The sequence below is a fragment of the Trachemys scripta genome, chromosome 19, assembly GCF_013100865.1.
Source record: "Trachemys scripta elegans isolate TJP31775 chromosome 19, CAS_Tse_1.0, whole genome shotgun sequence".
Lineage (NCBI taxonomy): Eukaryota > Metazoa > Chordata > Testudines > Emydidae > Trachemys > Trachemys scripta.
Window position 1 is genome coordinate 12335258 of NC_048316.1, and position 24947 is coordinate 12360204.

The 24947-nt window shown below is 52.1% G+C and overlaps 1 protein-coding gene across 2 annotated transcripts in view; it reads left to right on the forward strand.

Annotated features, from left to right (window-relative positions):
- Positions 1-2253: 2253 nt before the first annotated feature.
- The window catches only part of C19H1orf167 (chromosome 19 C1orf167 homolog), a 28046-nt gene continuing 5352 nt past the window's right edge, over positions 2254-24947 (forward strand). Inside the window, exons 1-17 of one of the 2 annotated variants that reach the window (XM_034753584.1) lie at positions 2254-2360; positions 3248-3408; positions 6950-8871; positions 9526-9569; positions 10169-10388; positions 10585-10769; positions 11318-11415; positions 11851-12037; positions 13885-14066; positions 14483-14669; positions 15611-15821; positions 16844-17025; positions 17180-17303; positions 17633-17787; positions 18976-19184; positions 20053-20197; positions 24517-24784. In XM_034753584.1, coding sequence (XP_034609475.1) covers positions 3330-3408; positions 6950-8871; positions 9526-9569; positions 10169-10388; positions 10585-10769; positions 11318-11415; positions 11851-12037; positions 13885-14066; positions 14483-14669; positions 15611-15821; positions 16844-17025; positions 17180-17303; positions 17633-17787; positions 18976-19184; positions 20053-20197; positions 24517-24784 — 4398 coding nt within the window. In that variant the 5' untranslated portion in view covers positions 2254-2360; positions 3248-3329. The remainder of the gene's footprint in view (positions 2361-3247; positions 3409-6949; positions 8872-9525; positions 9570-10168; positions 10389-10584; positions 10770-11317; positions 11416-11850; positions 12038-13884; positions 14067-14482; positions 14670-15610; positions 15822-16843; positions 17026-17179; positions 17304-17632; positions 17788-18975; positions 19185-20052; positions 20198-24516; positions 24785-24947) is intronic. The other variant, XM_034753585.1, reaches the window with a different exon arrangement.

A 24947-nucleotide genomic window follows, 5' to 3' on the forward strand; every position in this document is an offset into this window, starting at 1 on the left:
TGTAATGTGGGAAATTCCTGATGAGTTAGAATTAAGCCCAGTGGCATGGGAGAGGGGTAAAAGAAAGAACAGGCTTTTATTTCCACTCCGTTACTGGTTCGAGTCCAGCACAGGACCTTGTAGGGAAGTTTGCATTGTAGTTAATCAGGGTGGAGTGGATGATGTGTCTTTCTGGGACTGCCACAGAGATAAGGTCTGTCTCATGCAGGTGTCCCAGTAGTAGGGTGACCAGATAGCAAGTGTGAAAAATCAGGACAGAGAGTGGGGGGTGATAGGTGCCTATATAAGAAAAAGCCCCCAAAATCAGGACTGTCCCTATAAAATCGGGGCAGCTCGTCACCCTACCCAGTAGTATCCCATTTTTAAAAGATACTGCAAGTCCTCTAACCATGTCTTGTATTCTTGTTATTAGTAATCATCAGACTTCACATTTTTTCTAGTGCCTTTTGTGGGAAAATCACTGCGGCTTACAGACAAATCACAGCATCCCTGGAAGGCAAGTGCACCGTATTCAATGGATTGCTAAAGGGACGCAGCGTGCCTAGAGTCCTACCCCAGCTCACCCAGCAAATCAGTGGCAGAGCTAGTGCTAAAACCCTGGAATCTTGGCTAATGATTTACTCTAATAATTAAATAACACTGTTAAAAGAGACCCCTTATTTGAATATAAGCACAAGTACCCTTGTATTCAGATATACTAGATTTAGCAAAAGTGAACACATGTAGCATATGCCAGCATGCATACCGCTGCTGCGGCTCTGACTGCAGGCTTTATTCTGTGCCTGTAGGAGTGTACAAAATCCAGTATTTTCCAGAGATCCTCCTTTTTAAACTGACAGGATTCCCTCAGACACACATACAGAAGGTAGCCATAGGCAGCGAGTTCTATGGGCCCGTGGTGCCTGAGCTCCACCAATATTCAGGAATGTGGGCCCGGCACCCCCAGTGTTTGGGCTTATAGTTAATAAGAGCCGTCCTGTCCATAGGATGGACTAGGGCAACTGCTTTGGGGGGGCTCCACACTTCAGGGGGATGCGGGGTCCAGGGCAGCTTGGAGGGTTAGCAGGGGGCCTGGCACCAGCAGCAGCGAGAGACCCCGGCCCCAGCCTGCCCCGCTCCCACTCCACCCCTTCCCTCAAGCCCTGCCTATTCCCGCCCCTGCTCTGCCCCCATTCCACCGCTTACCCCAAGCCCCACTCCACCTCTTTCCGGCTTCCACCCTCTCCCACAAGCAACGTCAGGAGCCGGCAGGGCGGAGGGCGGCAGGCTGGGTTGCTTGCTGCTGCTGGCACCAGGTCCCCCCCGCCAGGCCTCCCTAGACCGCAAATCCCCCTGAAGTGTAGGGCCCCCAAAGCGTGGGGCCTGAGGCAATTGCCTGGTCAGTCCTATGGACGGGACAACTCTGCTTGGAACTGTTCTGGGCACCACCAAAAATTATAAAAATCTGGTGCCAATGAAGGTGCCAGGTGGAATACACCCACACCCCGTAATTTGCAGGGTTTCGGTTCTAAGATGTTTACTTGCCCTACATTCTTCATTCTTGGCTGGGGACAGTTTTCGGGATTCAAAACAACTATCTTTGTTGCTGTGTTACTTACATTTCCCACTCTGCTGCCAAGAAATAATAGCAATTAAAAAACAGAGGCACAGCTTTTGTAGGACCTAAGTAGAGCCCAGCCTGGGTGAGTGCTCTCTGGAGCCAGCACCTTTTGCAGATACAGAGAACCTGCAGTGTCTTATCTTTAAAAGCTGGAGATTTGTAAAGCGGATCTGGTGATTTGGTGGGGAGGGTTCTGATTCATGATTTTTTGAGGGCTGGGGGTTGGCAAGTTATGCCTGGTAAAGGCCCCTACGAAGTGGATGTTATGACCCTCATTCATGGATGGGGAAACTGAGGCACAAAGAGGTTTCTCTCTCTCCCCCCCTCCCCTTTTCTGGTAGTTTTGTTTTTAAATAAGATCAGGCAAGTCTGCTGTCCAAGCAGCTCACCGGAGGGCTTTTACCCCCGGGGCTCACTGAATTCCCACGCTGCTGTCCATGGCTTGCGTGGGCCAGGCCCCGGGGCTGCGGCCAGGAGGGAGGCGGCGCTGCGGAGCAGGGCCCGGCCCCTGGGAGCTCTGGGGGCCGGGGGAAGCCGCTGCCCCCGGCCCGCCGAGCGTCGCGGGCTCCCTGCCGGGGCCCCAGCGGGGAGTCTCCGGCTCTGTTCAGTCGTGGGCCCCGGCCCCCCCTCGCTCGCCCCGCCCCGCGGGTGACGGGCTGAGAGCCGCGCCCGGTTCGAAAGGGGGCGGGAGACGGACAGACCGACCGAGCCAACGGCCGGCAAGAGGCGCGTCCCCCCAGCACAGACAGACGGACACCCGGTAGGACCCCCCCCAGCACAGACAGACAGACACACAACAGCTCCCTTCCCCCCAGCACAGACAGACACACACACAACCCCCCCCCAGCACAGACACCCAACAGCTCCCCCCAGCACAGATAGACACCGGTAGGAGCCTCCCCCCCCAACACAGACAGACAGACGGACACCCAGTAGGAGTCTTTTCCCCTGCCCCAGCACAGACAGACACACCCAACAGCTCCCCCCGCAGCACAGACACCCAACAGCTCTCCCCCTCCCCTCCCCAGCACAGACATCTGGTAGGACTCCCCACCCCAGACAGACAGACACCCGGCGATATCCCCTCCACAGACAGACATCCCATAGCTGCCACCCCCCCAGCACAGACATCTGACAGCTCGCCCCCCTCCTCTCGGGCCCCAGCACAGACAGACAGAGAGAGCAGTAGCCCTCTGCCCCCCAGTACAGATGCACTGAAATACATAGAAAAGAAGAAGACCCAAGGGTGTTAAAAGAGTGAGTGAGAAAGACAGCAGGAGACCAGAGGTGGCTCAGACAGACTGTTCAGCACAGACCCAGGGCGGGAGGGGGGGAGGGAGACAGACAGGCCCAGGCAGGCTGCTTTTCCAGCAGTGCAGAGGGGTACGTTGAGGCGCACACCCAGAGGGGCCTGCCCTATAGGAAGCCAAGGGATAACTTCAGGGATGTGCTGTTAATGGGTAAACCTCATTCTGGTTGATTCAGTGGGATAGCCGGGAACATCTGGATGCTCCCCTGGCCCGTAGGCCTTTCCAGCAGTGTGGGATGTGGGGAGGACACCTGGGACCGTAGCTCTGGAAAAACATCTGGCTGTTATTACAACCACCTGATGTGGTGGTTTTGGTTTCCCATATCGTGGGCCTGCAGTGGGGTATAACCTGCGTTGCTGTGAGAAAAGCCTTTCCGTGAAGCCAGTTTGCAAAGGTTTCCCCTGAACTGTGTAGAGAGCATGGAGAACACAAATAGGCGCTTGAGCAGCCGGAAGAAAGAAAACATCCCCCCTCTCCTGAGCAGCTATCTGAAATCAGGTAAGCAACGCTGCTCTGTCTGCTGCGGGGTTTCTAGGGTGCATATCACTGTGTTACCTGGGGACTCTGTCCAGGTAACCTACCAAACTGGGTGTCGGGAAGTGGGGCCCACCACTTTTCATTAGCCCTCCCCAGTTGGTTAGCTAATTTATCTGTGCCATCTTGAGGATGTAGCTCTAATTAGACATGGGTCAAAGCTCCTTTTCCATGGACATCTGTAGTCACAATGACAAGCCAGCATCACTAATCATGGGCGATAAGCTTCTTAAAGTGCCTCAGCTGGGGTGCGCTTGCTGCTGGGATTTGGGGCATTAAGTGGACAAAGCTGTAGGTTTGCAGTGAGTTCAGAGAATCAAACACAAAGAGACGTTTGTTCCCGTCCCCGAGGTTCTGGCTGGAGCGAGTGGCATGTCCTGTGGTGGCTATCGGAGTGAGTAACTTCATACAGGAGAGGTGGTTTAGCACAAAAGGAGAGACTATCCCGTGGTTGATATGAACTACACCAGGACATGCAGCTGGTGGGTTTGGGATGTGTGCCAGAGCGATTTCCTGCTGAGAACAGCTTAGCATGGCTCCTCCAGGCTCGGCCCAAGGAGAGATTTCTCTAACCCAACCGGGTACAGCTTCCAGTGCTGTGGGTGGACCACCACGGGAGCTAGTATGGTTGTTGGCAGGCGGAGTGTGCAAGTCATACCATGCTGCAAGATGATGGGGGGGAGAGAGGGTCTGATCGTAACTTAGCAACCATGGCAGACCCGCCCTTTTTCCAGCTCAGCAAAGTAATATTTGTGTGTCTTTCTTAGACTTCAATGGACAATGTTGGGTTTAAAGCCCTTCATGCGCATGGTGGTCTAGAGTGCATTGAGCAATCAGGACATCTCTATTCTGGACTCACTGTTTGACCTTGGGCAAGTCACTGCTCAATGTCTCAGTTTCCTCACCTGTGAAATGTAAAATCTATCACCTTAAATCGCTGTGGATGGGGAAAGAAGCCACTGATCTGATCTAAGTGCTGCATGTTTATTTATTATGTATTTTAACAATAGAGGTCCCCTTTGTTATTGATAACATCTCATAGTATTGAAAGGGAATGAATTTAAAACAATCCAGTTGACTTTGGTTGATTATGCTGTTTGTTTCCTTTCTGTGAACATTGAAAATAGACTGATCAGTTTCACTTTTGTTTCTAGTCAGTTTCGTTTTCCAGTTCCAGTACACTAGCTCAATGCTGCACAACTTAGTTTGCAATTACTTGGGTTTTTTTAAAATCCTGCTTATTGTCATTGGAATTACAACAACAACAAAGGTTTGTAATACTTGTAGGGTTTGTAATACTTGTTTTTATTTCAAAGCCTAAATCTGGGGCTGAGTTTGACCTATGTGTCTGTTAAGCCTTATCTCTTTTCCTAGTCTAGATGTTTTTAAAAACCTTGTTGGCTTTGATCAATGAATCCTGATTTAAAAGTGTTAAACTGCATCTACACTAGGGTCCGAGTGGCATTTCTAAAAGGTTAGCTAACACGTTAGCTAATGTGGATTTACACCATTTTTTTTCTAATCTATCCACGGCCAAATGAGTTGGGGAAAAATAGTTGTTAAAATCTAATCTTGGCCATGTGTTAAGGACGTAGTGCTTGGCAGAAAGAAATGTAATGGGGGTTGGGATAGCATATGTGTCTATATGTGAGAGATAGTTTGCTTGTAGCTTTTAGATTCTCAAACTTAAAAGCAGACTGATGTGACCCTGTGGTGAGCATTGATGGAAGGGAACACAGCACCTGAAGGGGCTTGTCCCTTTGTGATTCTGGGCCTGTTATTAAACCCCCCTTTTAGCAACACGCTGCTAGCTGTGTGGAAATTCCTGGGATGCAATGAATCCCTTTTTGAAGCGCCAGCGTGCTGTGCTTTGTGATTATGCTTTATGCAAGAATAGGCACTGAGAAGCCAGTGCCACTCTGGAAACTTGTGGAAAGTCTGTTCACTTTTGCGATGCCAGCCCCTAATTAAAATCTTCCCCTTTGCAATATGTTTGAGAACATATGAAAGACAGTGACAGCCGTTCCCAAAGATAATTGGAGTATCAGCGAATGAGTGTCTCCTTCCTGGCTTTGATCAGATTATTGGCTGAATTTCTGTCTCAGAAGGACCAGCAGCACATTTGCAAAGAGAGAGAGCTGAGGTTGGTAGTTGGCTGTTTAGGCCTTTTTCTGGGAGAAAGAGGATGAAATGTACATAGTCTGGAAATTAAGCCCCTGACCAAAGATACATAGTTGGCTTTCGAGCATATTGTTCCGAAACGCTCTTGATATGACAAAGATGATTGGTGTTCATGTCACAGTCAGCTTTGGCTTTTTCCCCAATTCATCGAGTTTGCTGACGAGGGAGGGGTGTGGATGTGAGTATATTTCATAATGTACTTTTCAGCTCACGTTCACTGCCCATTTAAAAAAAGAAGTAACTGATAGTTAAACTGCTGACTTCAAGCTGTTCCTTCAGTCCCCCCTACTTTTTTCTGATGCTCTGTTGTGTGTGGCTGTAAATGGGTGATCTCCGATCTTAATCAACCAGCAGGCCAGCGAGATGGAGTAGTAGGGACTCCTTATAAGCATTAGAAAGGGGTAAATAGCAACCGTTTCTGCCATTCTTCTTACAGAAGTCAGGGGAATGAAAGCACCCAGCCCCCTAGTTCTGCAGGATCTCAGCAATGGGTATGAGCCGACATCCTGGAGGGGATTTGAACAGAGGCAAGACTGCTAATTAGGGACGTGTGTGCACTGTAGTTCTACTTAAAACATGCTCTGGTCTTGTAATGTGGACAAGACTAAACTGTGATTCCTAAATGTGCTGCAGCCTTGGACTCTTGCCAGACTGTAGCAGGATTTGGGAACCTGGTTAAAACACAGTTCAGTTGCATCCATGCGGCAAGACCGAATTGTACTCTAAACAGCTCAGGGCATTATCAGGTACCCCAGCCCAGGAGGAATTAGTGTGGATGAGAGACCCAAGCCCTGCTGATAAAGATGAGGAAGTGTCCACGCTCCAGTTCAAATCACGTTGTTCAGAACCGTGAAACATGGTTCTTGCTAGAAACGTGTTAGTTTGATGGCAACTGGGCCAATCCATCTACAGACTAGTGTGTGCACCGGCCAGGGGACAACTGTATTCGCCTCTTACTAGCAAAAACCTGTCTTTAGTCATGGTTCTGGCTAACGCATTCTGAGCTGAAGTGTAACTAGAGCCTTAGCCGTTGGTGGTTGCACTGTAAGAATAATAATGCTAGGAGAGATCCCTCTTTCCCTAGGCTCCTGTTGAGATCTCCGACCGTCCCCTCCTGCCCTGCCAGAAGGAAGTGTCTCTCTTTAACAGGAACTCAATGGTGTACATGATATTTTCAGTGCTGGGACTGAGGCTGAGCGGAGAGAACAGGTTCATTCTATGGGGAGTCCCTGAGGTGCGTGGCAAGCTCTTGAGGATGTGGTGATGAATTATTGATGCTCCCTTTAAAAGAACGGTTCTTGTTTTTTGGTTTTTTTTTTTTTAGAGCACAGAAAAGTCCAGAAGAACGTGAACGTAAATCTGTATTTGGGCACTGGAAGCCGAGCGGAAGCTACTCATCGCTGGGCCAGTGCTGCTGGGTTCACTGGCTGGGAAGCAGAGCAAGGCAGGAGTGCACCAGCTGTAAAAAGCAAAGGCCCCAGGAAGGGGGATCCCAGCCTGATACAGACTAATCTCTCTTGCCCGTCTCAGCCTTTCAGGGCTGCTACCAGCCAGCTCTCCGCCTCCTGCTCCCAGCAGCAAACTAACCTCTACTGCAGGCTGCAGCGGCGCAGCTCTGAAAAGGTGGCATGTGGCAATCCCCCGCTGCCTACATCATCTCCACCCAACGTGGCTCTTCAGCGGAGACGTTCCTGCTTTGACACGGCTGGGGAGAATGTGAGCGCCGACCTCCCGGAGAGGAGCCCGCAGTACAAGAAGAAACCACAGGAGGGGTCTAGGTCTAGCCCCTGGGACCAGTCCTCTGGGCACTGCACCTGCCAGAACCTTCCAGAGGGAGGAAACCGGAGCAATGAGCAACCCGTGAAAAAGGAGCAACATGGACTTTTCGCTGCTTATGATGCAGACCATGGGAATCCTTTACTAGCCAGTACAGAGTCCCTCTCTCCAGCTGTAGTGCCTGTAATCTCCTCTGCTGGCCTTGTCCCCCACCACAGACCAATGCTATGTCTCTCTCCAGGGAGCTCCAGAGGAAGTGTGAACTCCTGTTGTCCGGGGCCTGCCCTCACCTTGGACGAACTGGGTCCTCCCAACTTGGCCGAATCCCTTCCCAGCTCTGTGGCCCTTAAGTCTCTCTTGCAGTCCTCCAAGACTTCAGCCAGCCTGCACTGCTCAATCCAGAGGCTTAAGCAAGAAGCTGCTTTAATGGGGATATGGAACTCCCTCCCTTTGGAGTCCAGGTCTTCTCCACTAGCTTGCAGGTTGTGCTTTGCCCCTGAGGTCTCTACACCTGCTGTCCTGAGTGTGGGAGAACAGAACAGTGCTAAGCAGGCTAGAATGAAATGGGGTCCCCCATTTGTTAGGGATTGGGGTCTTGGTTCAGTGACTGGTGATGTGGGGGATGCCGAACCTACCTCTCTCTGTCACAGGTGCAGAAATACTGAATTATTGGCGCAAAGAACCAAAGTTTCAGGTGGAATCTGGCCAGAAACCCTCTGTGCCGGTGCCAGCTCAGTCTACCTGGTTGATACAGACGCAGGTAGTCCCCATGACTGCTCTCCCTACCTCAGGTATAAATCTCAGGCACAGTACACTCCACAAGGGGATGGCATGTTCAGCCATGTAAAAACTCATTTCCCCGAAAAGCCACTTGGAGCGGAAGAGTCCTTTGCCAGAGTGTCACCCTGCTCCGTGTGTTTGAGGAAGGCCCGTCCACCTGGCTCAGACCCAGATGGTTTGCAGATGTCGCTGGAGACACAGGAGGGTGGGGCTCCGATGAATGTCAGTGTAGCTGTCTATGGGACTCCAAGGGAAGTGCATCTGAGAGTCCAGTCTCCTTCTGGAGATGCAGGGATCAGTCAAGTCCAGCAGCTTAGTATGGGCTCCATAGACGTCGGCACCTCTGAGCCCCATGGCGAAGACCAGGGAGAGTCGTCAGAGGCATGTGACATCATATTGTCTGCAGCCATGGTGAATAACCGGCAGTCTGTGCCGAGTTCCAGCTACAGCCCTTTTCAGGTAACAGCCAGGCAAGGTCCCGGGGAATATTCTTTGGTTGTCACTGGCGTGGATGATGTGAACTCTACCAATGAGGGAGGAAATGAAGAACGCTCCCAGGAGGCTTTCTGCAGGGATCAGGGGCTCAACACTGACCGGGACCAATCTGAGAAGCTTTTTGCAGAAAGGAGCAGCAGGGAATTGCAGAACTGTGGGGAAAGCAGCCAGGTGCAGGACAGGAGACTCGCACAGGTGAGGACCCTGTCAGTGCACAGCATCCAGGTTCTCCTGTACCCTCTTGTGTTCATCTCCACCTTTCGCCAGCAGCAGCTGGAGGTGAAGAATAGAGGTGCTGAGGGAAAGGAGGTGTGGGGATGAGTCTCATGGCCCCGAATGGTGAGAGCCCCCAAGAATAGTTGCTGCCATCATTTCCCTTCCCTAAGGGGACAGACCAGTGGTTCATCTGGTCTTGTATCGTATCTCTGACATGGGCCTTAGAGTAAATGTCACCATCTCCCTTTCCCTCTCTCTAGTGTCTTATTCTCAAAGATCAGCTTGTCACCTTTGCATTTTACCTTCCCTGGCTCTGGGGAGGGAAAGCACCATGATGGCTAACTCTGCTGCAGGCATGGCCATGGAGCACAGAGGGCCCAGTTTTCCCACTCTTTCTCATGCTGAAATTAAAAGGAAGCACTTGCAGAGCAAGGTTCTACTCCGCATAGAATGAGCAGGGGTAGCCAGCTAGAACCACCCTGAGCGTTAGAGTTTCCCAACCACAATGGTTGTGTGAGGTTGCGCACCATACTGACCACAGCCTGATTGTTCCCCCTGGGGGTTGTGAGTACTTGTGAGACTGGCGCTTATTGCGGCTAATACTAGTGCGTCACTGTCTGCTCTTACCTGTAGGATCCAGAGAACAACTTCTCGCATTTGGAGATGAAGGAGAGAAGGTAAAGGGGGCTTGGGTCGGGGGTTGAGCGGGGAGTTGCCTTGGAAATGTGTGGCCAGGGAACATTTCCTGGGGCTTATGGTTCCAGGGAATGCTCTTGCAATACTACCTGGAACACGTAGAGTTGGGAGAGTAGTTAGCCCTTGGAGAATAAATGTATGCAACATGCAGAACTGAGTATGCTAAAAAAAAGAAATTGGCACGTCTTTTAGCTTCCACCTTTGGTAGCTACCAGCAGTGGGCCGAAGGCAACCTCGGTTTAATATTCCCCTCTAGCAGTGCAGCTTTGTCAGCTGAACTCATTGCATGGTCAGCAGAGAGCAATCAATGAGCTACGGCCTTGAGACGGGACTTGAACCCACAACCTTTGGGAGAAGAGGGGAGAGCGCCACTAGCTTGGCAATACTTACGCCTGTGTTTGGTGCAGGGCCGTGGCTGAGTACATGGTCTGGAAGCTGCTTTGGGGAGGCCTGGGATCACTTAGTGCCTGGGATCACTTAGTCCCTGGGAATGAGAGGACTAGTCAAGTAGATGGAGTCCAGATGACGTGTCTAGGCTGGATTTGACCTTCCTTGCTTCAGTCCCTCGTTTCTGTTTCAGTTCTCAGCTGCTGTGTAATAGGCGACAACTAACCAGGTGTTTCCAAGCTTGGAGCAGCCACATCCTGAGGAAGAGGACTGCAGCTAGGGAGCTCTACAGGCAGCAGCTGCTTCGCAAGGGGCTTGGGGCCCTCCAGTGGGCAGTGCAGCTGAGGAAGGTGCAGATGGAGATTGCCCAGCGGAGACACTCCCTGGCCGTGCTGGCTGTCAACTTTCACAGGGTAAGGATGGGCAGGGGACAATAGAGGAGATGCTACCAGGGACCTGTCGCATAGTAAGGAGGGCAGGAGGTGGCAGGGGAATTATTGCTCATACACATGATGAGGAAAGGGTGCACAACGCTACATTCAGTGCAGAGTGGATTCGGAGCCGGGGATTCTGATGCAGGCAGGTCTCACCATGGCGCTCCTCTTTCAGTGGAAGGCAGCTGTGGCGAAGCGAAACGAAAGCCAAACCTCCCAAACCTCCCAGCAGGAGCCAGCGACTCTCACCAAAGAGTCGCCAATCGGTCTCGTCGGGCTGGGGAGAGGTCCAGCTGTGACAGCCCCAGTGTGGTGCCAGCTGACGGCAGGGTCCCCACAGGAAGCTGCGTGGCACAGTAGGTAAGCTGGGATTTTTCTCGTCAATGACTCTTTGTCTTGGATGGTTGCGGGGCTGAAGCTGGAGGCAGAGGAACTCGCTTTAGCAAGATGACCTCAGATGAAGGGAGAGCTGGGGGCACAATCCCTCCCACCTCTGTGGATACAAGAGAAGATTTCCAGGGTGGGAATTTACACTTGCAGCTTCTGAGCACTGGAAGATCCTACCTCAGACTTGTACGCGGTAGCTTTGGTCAAATTTCAGTGCCTCTGATAGAGGGGACAAGAGGGAAACCCTGGGTCATTTCTTGAGTGCAGTTGCTATCCATACGTGTGGAGCAGGGGTTGGTGAGTCAGAATCAGACTCTTCATCAAACTCTGGCAGGAGAATGGACTTAGCAAAGGGAAAGACCTATTTGCTCAGGTTCTATGGTGGAAGAGCTGAATCCAGAAAGATAGAAGCAGCCCTGGCAGAAAGGGAAGCCTTGATTGTAACCCCTCCCCCGGTCTGGGTCTGCGAGCTCCCTCTCTGGTAGGCCCTGTGGTTAAACGCAAGTTTGGGCCTCTTTCAGGGTGGAGGCAAACCTGTGGATGCAGCTTCATCGCAGGCAGAGAGCAGACGAGCTCTGTCGACGGGCACAGGCCATCAGGGACCTGAGGCGGCTGGCTGGTAAGCCCTTGCTCCAGAGCGTTCAAACAAATCCAGTTAACCAGTGTGCTCCCAGGCTGGAAGGATGGTGGCATTTCATGAGATTTCTCTGTTGATGTCTAATTACTGCCTTGTCTTTGCCCGGTCAGGACCTGATCCTGTGACGTGCTGGGCCTTGACTCTGGTGGGAGGGGAGGATGCCAGCATCTCATAGGATTGGTCGCCTATTGTTCTGTTTCAATATCTCCTTTGTCTTATCTCCTAGATGAGTTTAGCTTTATAGTGGATGCTCTGACTACAGCAATGTGAGCTTCCTCCCAGCAGTGCCCGGCCATTCCCAGCAGGAGTCCTGCCGGTGGATGTTTGCATTGATGGTGCTAAAATCTTCTAAGCTCTTCTCTTCAGATCTGATTTTTCTCTTTCTCCCCCTCCGCCCCCCCCGGTCTTGTAACACAGCAGCTTTCAGACTGTGGCGCCTGCAGAAGGAGCTGCTGCACAAAGAGGAGACCAGAGTGCAGGAAGCCCGTGCCCTGCTGGAGAAGCAGCAGCTACAGAACATTTTCCGGGCATGGCGTTCACGGAGCTTGGAAACCGAGCGGATTTTGCCACTGCTGACTCGGATCCGGAGAGAGCTGGCCATCCGGTAAGCAAAATGGGACCCATCTTCCTTCTCTTGGGGATGTCGGATTCAGTCTGGAATGTGTTCCATTGTGAAAAGTCAGGCAGCAGCCTGGCAGTGAGAGATGCGACCCAGAGTGACTCTATCCAGGGCCAGCTCCAGGCACCAGCCCACCAAGCATGTGCTCGGGGCGGCGCCTGGAGGGGGGCGGCGAGGTGGGGCGCTCTGGCCAGAGAGCGGGGCCGCGACTGGGCTCGCCGCCCTCCCCCCGGCGCTCTGGCCGGTCGGGGAGAGCGGGGCCCCGGATGGGCTTGCCGCCCTTCCCCCCGGCGCTCCGGCCGGTCAGGGAGAGCGGAGAGCCCCGGCCGGGTTCGCCACCCTCCCCCTGGCGCTCTGGTCACCGGGGAGAGCGGAGAGCCCCAGCCGGGCTCTCCACCCTCCTCCCGGCGCTCTGGCCGCTGGGGGCTCTCCACCCTCCCCCCGGCGTTCTGGCCGCCAGGGAGAGCGGAGAGCCCAGGCCAGGCTCTCCGCCCTCCCCCCGGCACTCTGGCCGCCAGGGAGAGCGGAGAGCCCCGGCCAGGCTCTCCGCCCTCCCCCCGGCACTCTGGCCGGTCGGGGATTGTGGGCCCACGGCCGGGCTCGGCGCCCTCCCCTGCCGCACTGGCAGAGGAGCGGGGGGGCGGCGTGTGGCTTTTTTGCCTAGGGCGGCAAAAAAGCCAGAGCCGGCCCTGACTCTATCGAATGCTAGACAAAGCCCGTCCCACCTTTAGTGCTCTAAATATTTGAGGGTTGAGTCAGTGCTCATGGGGAGGGTGTGGGGACATTGGCTGAAGACAGACCTAGCAGGGACCAATACGGGGCAAGCTCCCTTGCATAACTCAGCCAAGGCACTTCAACCCTGAGCTCTGTGCTCCGCTAGTCCAGTCACCAAATCCGCACCAACCATCAGAATTGTTCCAACTGGCATAGCGAGTCTGTGATGGAGCAAACTGGGAGTAGGAGAGAAGAACCCAACTCCTTTTCCTTTCCTGGCCCAATCAAAGACTCGAACCTGGGTCTCCAGAAGTGAAAAAGGCTGGTACACTAATAGCTCTGGTGTCTCCCTTCACTCGATAGTGCCTCAGCCAGTCCCTTTCTCACAGCACCCACATAAAGACTACATATGTTGTGTGTATGAATTTAGTGTTGTAGGCTGACGTCTACCACAACTTACCAAGGCTTGGGGTGGAGTCTCCATCACTGGACATTTTAAAATCAAGATTGGATACTTTTCTCAATGATCTGCTCTAGTTCAAGCAGGAATTAATTCAGGGCAGTCCTATGGCCTGTGTTATACAAGAGGTCAGAGTAGATGATTGCAGTGGTCCCATCTGACCGAATCCTCTGTTTATCCACAGACCAAGTACTGCACAGGCTGTATTGGTGCAAGCTTCCCCTGCACAACCCCACTAAGAGGCCTCACCATTGATCTAGGCAGAGCACATCTAGGGTTGAGAGGATAGTTCAGTCTCCGTGGCTCAGCCGGTTATTGGCTTTTCTGTTGAGACTGTCAATAAGAGGGCTAGTTACAGTTTGGGCACAGTGGATTCCCGTCCATTGGGAACTGGCCCGAAACCCCCAATTCATTTCATGTAGGCCACCCAATAGCCATCCAATGGTAAGATGTCTTGGTCTGGAGGCAGACTTGGACCTAGAAGTGGAAGAAGCTTGGTTCGAGGGATTGTGGCATTCTCCCCAGATCCCTACATTACCCAAGCACTCCAAGAATGAGTTATGGACAAGAGACTCCTGAATCACAGAAGTTCTATGGCAGAAATAACCAGAGAACCAGCTGTTGCTGCTTGATTTATTTTATTCTTTGGTCTCCTCAGGTGCTTCAGTGCTTGGAAGCAGTTTGTTGAGCGGAAGGCATTGTGCAGGCAGAATCTGGAGCATCACAGGGCAGGGTCCCTGAGGAAGTGCTTCCAGCAGTGGGTCCTGATGCTGCAGCTCAGAGAAGTGGACAAGATGACAGCTGTGAACTTGTTTATCTTGAGGCAGAGGAGATGTTATGGTGAGGCATTGAGGGCCTATCTAGTCATCTTAGGATCAGAAGATACTGATGTGCTGCTACACTTTCCCCTCCCCATGTGGTGCACTGGAGACTGGATGGAAGCTTATTGCAGGACAGCATGAGTGGAGTCTGCTACACTCAGGATGAAACGTGATACTAATGTGAAATGCCAAGTCGGGGAAGAGGGTTGTCCCCCTTGGCCAGATTAGTGCTGCTGCAGGAAGATTTGAGACCCCGTTGATAAGCCTAGAAGAAAGCCTGGCAGTAATTTACTTGGAGATCTAGAAAGGAAGCTGTGGGGTGGGGGAGTCGGTGGCTGTCCCCTGCCTCAGGCTGAGTTTCTGAGCACTGAAGAGTCACTCCTGACAAATGGTTTCTCTCTCTCTCTCTCTCCTGTCTGTCCGTGACCTGTAAAGGACAACAAGCCAGCTCAGCTGCCAGTGGGCCTGTGGTGAAGGAAGATGAAGCTCAGCTATGCTTGGCTGTGAGGAGAAGCCACCTGTGGAAAAGAGGTGGCTCTTTAGAGGAACTCTACCAGCGAATGAAGCTCCAGAGGATATTTCTGCTGTGGAAGGCGAGGCTCTATCAGCAACAGCGAGCTAAGTGAGCGTTAGGATCAAATGCTGAGGGAACGCCTTGATTCTTGGGGGTCTAGATTTCCTCTGGGTCCCTCAGTAAGAAATCACTTTGCCTCTCAAATTGCGTCTGCTGTAGAGTCTCTCTGTTGCTGGCACAGATGAAATTACATTCAAAAAAATGAACTGAAGGGATCTGTCTAACCTATTGAAAGCCTATAAGGGGCTTATCGTGGTCTCAGTGAGACCTTTTCCAGAGTGGGTCCATGCATGTGTGCTACCAATGCCAACCAAAGACGGTGCCAGGAGGGGCTCTGGATTGCTGTGCCAGGAGAGGGCACTCTCTAGGAGCGGGGGGAGGAATTGCTGCTGAAGGTGCCTTTGCGGCACTCCCCTGAAATGCGTGTGTGAGGTTTCCTTCTCGTCGATTCTGAATTTGAGATTATGACACACACAGCTGTGTCGTATATCTAGTACAATGGGGAAGATGCCTCCATTGCTGCCCGTGGTACCAGGTACGTCACTGTGTGAAGGGCAAACATTCCAAAGGACAGTTTGTTGGCTCTTCGAGGACCATCATCAGGACCTGCTGCTGCAGTGCTTGAGTCTGGAAATGAAGGGGTGGAGGCTGGTGGTAGAACCCATCACCCATCGATTCAGAAATCAGCACTGTACAGGCTTCCCCGCTTTGCCCCACCAGCGCGTCTTGGTGATCTAGAGAGTGGGGCAGTCTCCATGTTCCACTCAGTCCTCGGTCTCTCTGCTGAGACTGCCAGCACAGGGGCTGATAGGGCGAGTTACCGTGGTGGATTCCATCAGGTGGCTTCCTGGTCAGACCACACCCGTGGTAACTCGCCGCTACTGACCTGGGCTGGGTCTAAATGGGTAACCTTGAGGTGAAAGACCCTTTAGGCCAGTCTGCTAAGCCATTATGCAAACTTTTCCTTACCCTCTCGTTCTCCTCCTTAGTTCCTTCTCCCAGGCTTCGGAGCAGCGCCGACTGCGGGACGCTCTGAGGCGGTGGCACCAGAAGACTCTTCAGCTGAACCCTCTTAACTGCAATCCCAGGGCACCTCAGGAGGAGCCTCTTGCCTTGCTGGATTCTGAGGAGTCTTCTCTGTCCTCCGGCTTCCACAGCAGCACTCTTGCTCCTCTGGTTTCCCATGGCCCGTTGGAAAAGGTGAGGGAGTCCTGCTGACAGTCCTCTCTGTGCCGGTGCCCGTGCGCTGCAGGGAAGTTCAGATCCAGCAGGGACCTGAGAATACTTTGAGGCAGAGCTGTCTAGTGGTGACAGCAGTGCACTGGCAGTCTGGAGACCTAGATTATATTTCTGCCACTGACTAGCTGTGCAGCCTTGGGCAAGCCACTGCACCGCTCTGTGCTTCACCTTCACCATGCCAACGTCACACTGACCCGGTGCCTTTCACCCGAGGATCTCAAAGTGCCCTGCCCAGATGGGTGAATACGATCGTCCTCATTTACAGATGGGGAAAGTGAGGCACAGAAGGGCTCAATACAGATGAGGTACTGCCTTACGGCACTGAAGTGCTGGGATTTGAACCTAAAGTTTCTGCTTCAACACAGTCCACACACTAACAAGCTGATCTGCCTTGGTCTTAGACTGGAAGGTTCTGATGCTGGGGAGTCCATGTGCTCAGAGGCAGATACGGTCATGCCAGTCCCCTAAGTGAGGGCTTACAGGGCAGGCGCAAGGGAGCCGCAGGCTGATGGTGGGTGAGTTCTGCTGTGTACTCACTGCATGGCAGCTAGAAGGCACAGGGTACCGAGCTCCCTGCCAGTTGGGGGAGGGGATACAGGGACCTCTTGGCTTGGCTGCCATGGGAAATGGACTGCAGAGCTGCTGAGCTCTGTTCTACTTACCACCACGGCTGCCAGCCTCTGAGGAGCCATCAGGATGGTAGGCTTTGCTGTACTCACCTGCTGACTACGCAGAGCATTGGGGCAATCCATAGTCAGGGTGGGTAGTAGCTAGTTAGAGGTCTATTTTCCACCAAATGTGTACCCACGTCCCTGGACACAAACTGGCTGAGGAGTGTTCCCTGTGGCAGCAGAGGGATGGCTGCATCTTGGATCTCCCCAAGCTCCGCTGCAAAGAGGAGTGACCGTAGAGCGTGGAGGTCATTAGCAGAGGGATCGTTCTCGGAGCACTAAACTCATAGCCATGTGCTTTCCTCTGACCAGGAGAGCAGCTTCTGTGACAGCAGCCAGAACAGCCTCTCCTCCCTCCTGACCTCCGAGGACACCACACCCCTGTCCCGGTCTGTCTGCTCTCTGCAGCAGCACTGCTGCCCAGCGGTTCCAGCTGAGCTGGTGGGAGAGCTCTGTTTGCAGGCGTCCTCTCCTCCACAGAGTCCTCGAGTCGGGTGAGTTGGATCCTGGAAAGAGGTGGCTCTTCTGTACAGATAGACGTAGCCTAGATGGCTGCCTTTTTCCTGACTCCCAGCCCAGTGCCACTCCGGCTGCTTTTTCCTCACCCTGCTTGGCAAGAGAGAACAGCCTGGTGCTTGTGTCTTGCAGAGAGAATCGGTTTATGGGAGGCCAGCTCCAAGCTTCGGCGCTGTGGAGACCAGAGAGCGGGATCGAGCCTCTCGCCAGTTACTCCGCATGGGAAGAAATGTGGTTCCAAGGTGACGCTCTGCAGGTATCGAAGGGTTTCTCCGTGTTGCTCAATTTACGGAAAAGTCTTTGGGTTTAATCAGCTGCCAACCCCACACCTCACCCATCTGCTCTCAATTGGGCAAAGAGATTCCCATGACCGGCAGATCTCTGCACATCTCGTCCCCCTCCTCTTGCGAGCCTCAGCGGCCGATGAGCAGGGAGATTTGCCTGGTACTCAGAAATTGAAAGGGTACTTGGGAGGGGTTTGGCAGTGGTGAGGGCAGGTCACGGCAGCAGTGAGCGCGAGCAGGATGAATGGGGTCCGGTGTCCGTGCTGGATTTCAGACCCCTTCCTGGTTTGTTGCGTTACAGGGTGACAGTTCTGGGGAGGAACTGGAGAGTCCCTGCGGCTCCCTCTGGCACCAAGCAGAGCTACGACTCCTGCAGAGAGATTTCTTGGTCTGGTCAGCTCAGACTCAGCAACATCTAAAGATCCAGCAGCGTCGCAGGCTCGTCCTGTTGTCCCGGTACGGGCCCCAGAGCCGGTTTATGCTTTTCTGACACTCTTCTGTTGTAACTTTCCAGAGCATCTGTAGAAATGTCTATTGGGTGAAAATAGCAATAGTACCAATCCCTAGCTCTTCTTACCCATAGATCTCAAAGCGCTTTACCAAGGAGGTCAGTATCATTAGCCTTGTTTTATAGAGGGGGAAACTGAGGCACAGTTTCAGATAAAGGAATAGAACCGAGGTCTCCTGAGTCTCAGTCCTGTGCTCTATGCACTAGGCCACCTGGGCCTTGAGCTCTGAATTGGACCTAGGATTTGCTTTTAAAGGGTTCCCTCCCCCACCTGTATTTCTTTTCCTTCATTTGCCCCCCTCCAGAACCCCTCATTTTGGGCTGGGCCAGGAACCTCCTAGTAGAGATTGGCATGTCTGAACAGAGCAGCGGACCAGCTTGTCCGCTGTCTGCAAGACTGGCCAGTGCTGGGTGCTTCAGGAAGCAGGTGCAGGTCCCCCCTCTCCACTGTTCTCGTTTGTATAGGCGACCAATCCTTTTTGAGCTGCACTGAGCAAAGTGTCTCAATTAGGAAACATTAGGGCCTAAATTAACCCCAAAACACGAAGGCTCAGATGATCAAACTGCCTAGGGGATTTAGACACATGGTTCCCATTGTATGGATGGGATTTGTATGTCTAAATCCATAGGCAGTTTTAAACAAATGTCAGCTGAAAAGTCAAAGCCAACATTCCACCATGGTCAAGTACAACGCAGCATGGTCTCCTGGTTAGAGCAGAGAACTAGGAGTCCCGATTCCTGTGTTCACTTCCTGGCTCTGCCACCAACTCACCTGTGACCTTGGGCAGGTTACTTAACCTCTGTTCCTCAGTCTGCCCATGTACTCGCCAGGGTGTTGTGAAGCTTGCTTAATGCTTGTAAAATACTGAGCTCTTGACTGGAAGGCGCTGCACAGATGCCAAGTGCAAGTACGTTGGGTGTCATTAGGTATGAACTCTCCCCTCAGCAAAGTGATCCCAAGTAACATTCCAGGTATACTTTAGCTGGTTGCCATTTAAAAATGAATCTGATGTAATTCCGGAAGTTAGTGAAATCTCCCACCTGTAGTGGGTATTTCATTAAACGTAACATACAAACGTAAATCTCTTTGAGCTGCTCCTCCAGCCTCTCACGTGTCCTGCATCCTCCCTCCCCAGGGCGTTTCTTGGCTGGCACAAGTGGGTTGTGGAAGATAAGAATCGGAAAGCCATGGCATCCCGACAACATGGTCTCCATTGCTGCCAGGCTGTCTTTGACCTGTGGAAACGGAGGCTAACTCAGAAAGTGGAAGCTGACAGGAGATTCAGGCATCAGATCCGTCAAAAGGCAGCAGATGCCCTGCGGTGCTGGCATACCTGCTGGCAGAGTGAGTTACATGGTATAACAGGCCCTGAACGCTGTGTGTAGAACTGGCTGAAGGGGAAGGATATTATATCAAACTGGTTGGGAGGAAATCCTGCTTGTAGTCTTAATGTTGGGCTTTGCAGATCTCAGATGTAATGAACTGGCTAGTGTGTATGCGTACCACTGCCCTCTACTGGTTGCAACCAGAATTGCTCAGTTGTGTGTCATATGCCCTGTACTGCTTATAGCTAATGGAGAGTCTCCTTTGGCTCAGGTAGTTTGGACCAGGAGGATCTGAGTTCTAATCCTGCTGTCACTATAAAGTTCCAAGTGGCGGTGATGTGTAGAGACAACTGGGAAGTCCTGGGTGACCACAGTTTTGAACTGAACATAATGGACTGGATCTTGCTCCCATTGAAGTAATTGTCAAAACTTCCTTTGGCTTCAGTGGGAGCAGGATTCAGCCCTGTGCAGTCTGTAAGAATCCTGTGTCCATAGCACCCTTCATCAGAGGATTTCCAAGTGATTTACAAACAGTAAGTTTCCATAATGCCCAGGGAGGTAGGGAAGGCTCCTCTTTTATAGTGGGGGTAGCTGAGATGCAGAAGAGCGGCAAAGTGATTTGCCCAGGATAACGCAATGTGCTGGTGGCAGGAGATGAATCCAGGAGTCCTGACTCCTCGTTCCCTTGTCAAACCACTAGACCACATTGCTAGCAATTTTTTTTCTATCCTGTCTAGCTGCTTGTGTGGAAGGAATGATTTAAAAACCTGTATAAGTCTGTCTGTCTGAGTGCAGGGCGTGTGACAGATCCGTTCTGTCTGCCTGGCCCTGGGGATGTGGCTGCATCTCGTGGGCTGCTCTGGCCTGACTCCTGTGTTCCATTTCAGAGCAGTGCACCCTGCGGGATCTGCAGTTGCGATGGGCCCAGCACAGCTCCCAAGGGAGGAAGAGGACAGTCATGTGGGCCTGGCGCTGCCAAGCTGCGAAGCGGAGAAATGCTGCTTGGTGCTGGAAGCGTCTCCTCTTGCGCAGGTTTGTCTGCTCCCCCGGAGGCCTTTCCTAGGAGTAGAAATGTAATTTACTAGAGCTGGATCTGATCTGCGCAGGGTAGAGCCGGATGCGAAAGTTCAAGGGAATTTTGCACGAATGATGTTTCTGAAGAAATCCTCTCCCCTCCTCCTTCCCCCCCCCCCCCCCCCTCCTCTCTTCTCTTCTGCTGCTGCTGAAGCACACTGTGGCAAGCCCTTTCAGGGTGTCTGTGACCCATAGCCTAGCACTCCCTGCCTGGGGGTTCTGGCAAGGCATCCTGGGAGAAGTGACCCAGCTTGAGTGAGCGATTGTGAAGGCCTGCCCTGTTCATATGCCTTAGACCATTTCCTCTCGGCCTGGGAGAGCAAAGAGGAGGAGGATTATTCTGCCTTGGCAAGAGAATCTCTTCCGATCTCTGCCAGGCAGGGTCAGTCCCATTGGAGCCTCTTTGAATAGCTCTCTCTGGGTTGTCTTCCTCCTTTGCAAGGCTACATTGAATCAGTGAAGGCAATGGGGTCACACCAAGGATGAATCGGGCCCTCTGTGCGTACAAGGCACTGGCAGCCTGGCATGTCAGTCTCAGTGCTGAAAGGTGTCAGGGCACACACAGTAACAGCTAGGCCCCGCTAATGACTCATCTGTGCCCCCTCAATCAGCTGCCAGGAACCCCGCTGCCTTTAGAAAGGTTAATTGGTTGCCTTCCAGCCATTTGTCTTTGATTAATAAACCCCTAGTGGCCAGTACCAATTCAGGAGTCTCTGCTCTAGGCAACTGTATTTGCCATACCAGGTGCAGATCTCTGATGGCCAAAAGCAAGAGGCTTTTCCTTTTGAAGATCCTTTGGCAGAAGGGAATTATTACTGGATCCTGGGGATCCCAGCTCAGGCAGCAGCGAGTGCCTGAGAGACAGAATCTCTCTGCAGGAGTCCGTCCAGCGGGGGAGGAAGGAAAGATCTGCTCAGCTGAAAGGGAAGAGTCTCTTGAATGGGGCTGAAGAAGAAGATCCAGGAGTGTGTTGGAAGTGAGGCTGGTAGGAAGAATCTGTGGAGTAGGGGATTATTCTGGTGGATCTGACTCTCCCATGGTTTGAATCCCTCCCCCTACCTCGTGTATTCAGAGTAGAGGTTTGTTGTTTTGAAGGCGTCTCTGAGCTTGGCATGGGACAGTGTCAACGCGCCAGTGACTTGGGTAGACCCTCCAAGCCTTTCAGGCTGGCAGGAGGGGGAAGAGGCAGTCTTTGCTGAGAGGAAAGGAATCCTCTGAGTCCGTCAAGCTGCAGCTCTTCAAGCCCGCAAGCGGGAGGAGGATGCTGGCCTCTGGAGACACGCAGTACTGAGAGGAGAGCTGACGGGCATCTCAACAGGGCACAGACCCTGCGGGTCTTTCCGAGCTGGAAGCTGGTGCTCAGCAGGAGACGTGGAGCATCCAGGTGCGTCTGTCCTCTCGCTCTTTCCTGGTACGAGCAGACCCTGCGGCAAAGGGAACAGGTGGCCTGGGAGTTCCGGAAGGAGAAGAGGGCTGTGCGGTGAAGTACTGGAAGCTGTGGCTATCACAGCACGCCTGTTCGTGTGCAGCAGAGCGTCGTGAGCAAGCAGTGAGGAGAGGAATGGGGAGAGCGCTTAAGGCAGGTTGGCACTATTACCAAACGACAGTGAAACCTGCTTTAAGCGATCACCCGAGGGTCTGTAAAATTGGTTACCTAATAGAGATGGGTCGTCAAGGCAAGATCTGACTAAACCCTCCCAGCAACACTGGAAGTGATCTCTGCACGGTGGAGGTTGAGGTCCTTGGTGCAGGCTTCACTAACCCCAAAGGATGAATAAAATGAACTAGACATGCCTTGAATATAGGGGAAATTTTTATCTTCCTCTTTGAGTGAAATCCTGGTCCCACTGAAGCCTATTGACTTCACTAGGGTGAAATCCTGACCCTAATCAGGTTAAAAATCCTGTTAAAGCGAGTGCTCCTCTCTTTTTCTGTGTTATAAATAACATTGTGATTATTAAACGTGAGGATTTTAAACCTCTAATTTGCCATCCCCTATTTCTGCATTTCTCAACACAAATAAACGAGTCACGATTGGATTGTCCCTTGTCACTTTTGCTTGCCAGCCCTCCTGCGCTAACTCAGGGCTGCAGTGTGTGTTGCAAACACAGCAAGAGAGATGGTTCTTTGTTTAAAAAAAGCAACCCCTTCTTTCCCCTGGAGTTGCACAGGAGTACTTTTGATGGCCTGAGCTCTTGTGAAATCTCTTCTTTACAAAATCTAAATTGGGGGATGAATTGGACCCGACGGGTTCGCTTCCATTTCTGTTAGTGTGAAAAATCAGAATAAATGATCTCGTGGAGAGAAGCAGTGTCCGTAGAACACAAGGACATGAAACTATATACTGAACTATCATCCTGACCCCTTTTACTTGGGTTGTGGTTTAAACCCTAGGTCAAGCTGTTAGCCTGTCTCAGAGCCCCAAGCTAAAGGCCAGCCCCTGAGGTCCTCTGCCGGGATCAGCACGTTTTAAGCAGAACAATGAGGAGTTCTCCATATAAACGATTGGCACGATCTAGCATCCATTTTGTACGTAGCTGTCATTGAAGTCAACGTGGATAAGGATTCAGGGCTTGTCTATGGGGCAAGTTACTGCATGGCAAGCCAGCGTGTGACTCTTCTGCATACCAGCTTGTCATGCATTAACACCTAGGGTGACCAGATGTCCTGATTTTATAGGGACAGTCCCGATTTTTGGGTCTTTTTCTTATATAGGCTCCTATTTCCCCCCCCCCCCCACCCCCATCCCGATTTTTCACACTTGCTGTCTGGTCACCCTACTAATGCCCCATGTGGATCCTGTTACAGTGCACTGAAAGTCCAGCCCTGCTCTGGGACTGCAGGATTTGGCCCCAAAAGATTTTCTTGTGAGGGGCCAAATTTCCATTAGAAAGCAGCAGCAACAAATATCCTGTGTCCACAAGCTCACCCCGATTGGTTTAACAATTCAGTCCATGTAGCAACCGCCCCAGAAGGTATGTTTGAGAGAGACGCAATCTTTCCTCTGCCTGCAGCGCGTCTGTCTATCAATAATCTTTCCACTGAGCGCTTCTTTGATAAGGGAGCACTTCCCGATTTCCCACCTGGGCATGCTACAGGCTGAGCGGTGCCGCCTCCAGAGGGGGGCATTTTTCATGCTAGGATAACCCACTATAGCTGCGCTTGATCTCAAGAGAGACCTGTCAAGTGGAGAATATTTACACCTCAATCCTACAGCGCAGGGGGGTGATTTGCATAATGGAAACCCTGGTGGAAGGAGGAACAAAGGAGCAGGCCAGAAGCTGAAAACGCACGGGCCTGTGAAGCTGCAGCGGCAGGCTCTGGTGTGTTTCGTGTCAGTGGGTTACGGTTTGGCTACAAGGAGAAGTTATTCTGGAATAAGGTAGGGTGGGAACTGAAAGTGCTAGAGCGATTCTGGAATAAGAGCATCCACACGGAAAGCTCTTGTGGAATAGCGCTTGTGTTCAGTTTCTCCGTGTAGACAAATCTGTCACTGATCTGTATACTAAGCAAAACAGATATAAACCCACCTTTTTCACCTCTAATCAACCAGTTCCAATCCAGCCTAGGGGTGTAGCGGCCAAGTATTGTGCTAGCTTGTCAGTGTTCTATCTGAAATGAGTGGTGGGTGTTCTCACTCCATGGAGAGAGCCCCCCCTCCCCAGCTAAACCGCCACTGTGGCTTCCAGTTGCTGACACTGGAAACAGTCTTGGCAGAGAGGCCAGGCCTGATCTCCCCTCACAGCCCTGACTTGGAAGAATCACTTCTTGGGGTTCAGTGCAGTGGCAGGGCAGCGCGGCGGTAGCTTGTGTCCATGCGGTAGCTGTTCTGTGGGCAAAGCAGGGGTTTAGTATCCAGGGCTCTTGCTCCGACCCAGTGTGTGAGCATTACGTTCACTCTGTAGGCGCCTTTGCATGAATACGGATCCCAGAGGCTCATCATTAAAATGTGACCGAAGGAAATTGATGTTCCCCAGGTCACAGGAAGTACAGACAGGCAACCTTCTGGGAAAGCTAAGTGCAGTGATTGGGAGCATTTGGCAGAAAGCAGCTACAGTGCAGAGGTCTGGAGCTATTTGACCTCGTCCTCCCAGTGCCTTTGCCCAGGAGCACTTGCCCACACAGGGTGAAAGTGGGTGTATCCCCAATCTGATCCGGTAGCTTTTTGCACTCGCTTTGAGCAGTTGTAAATGACCCCACAGGATGGGAGGCAGAGGAGACTCAGACTGGTGCCGAAATGTTACTTCAAGAACCCGTAATTGCGGATTCTTTTCCAGGGTCCTAGTTGCTTGGTTCCAGGTTACCATCCGCAGAGCCACGCAGCATGAAGCTCTCGCCCAGTGTGAGCTCGCCAGGCAGCAGCGTAGCCTCACATTATGTTTTGCCCAGTGGAGGATGGAATTCTTGAGAGCTAAGAAGTGGCAAGGAGAAGAGAGAGATGGCAAACAACAGAGACCTGCTTGGGCTAAATCCTTTCAGCGCTGGAGAGTGGCCACTAGGGGGCATCAAGCCCTGCACTTAAACTCCTTGGCTGTGGTGAAACAGGTGAGCAGTTTCTGTATGAGTAGGGCCCTACCAAATTCACGGTCCATTTTGGTCAATTTCACAGGTCATAGTATTTTAAAAATTGTAAATTTCATGATTTCAGCAATTGAAATCTGAAATTTCGCAGTGTTGTAACAGTAGGGGGTCCTGACCCAAAAAGGAG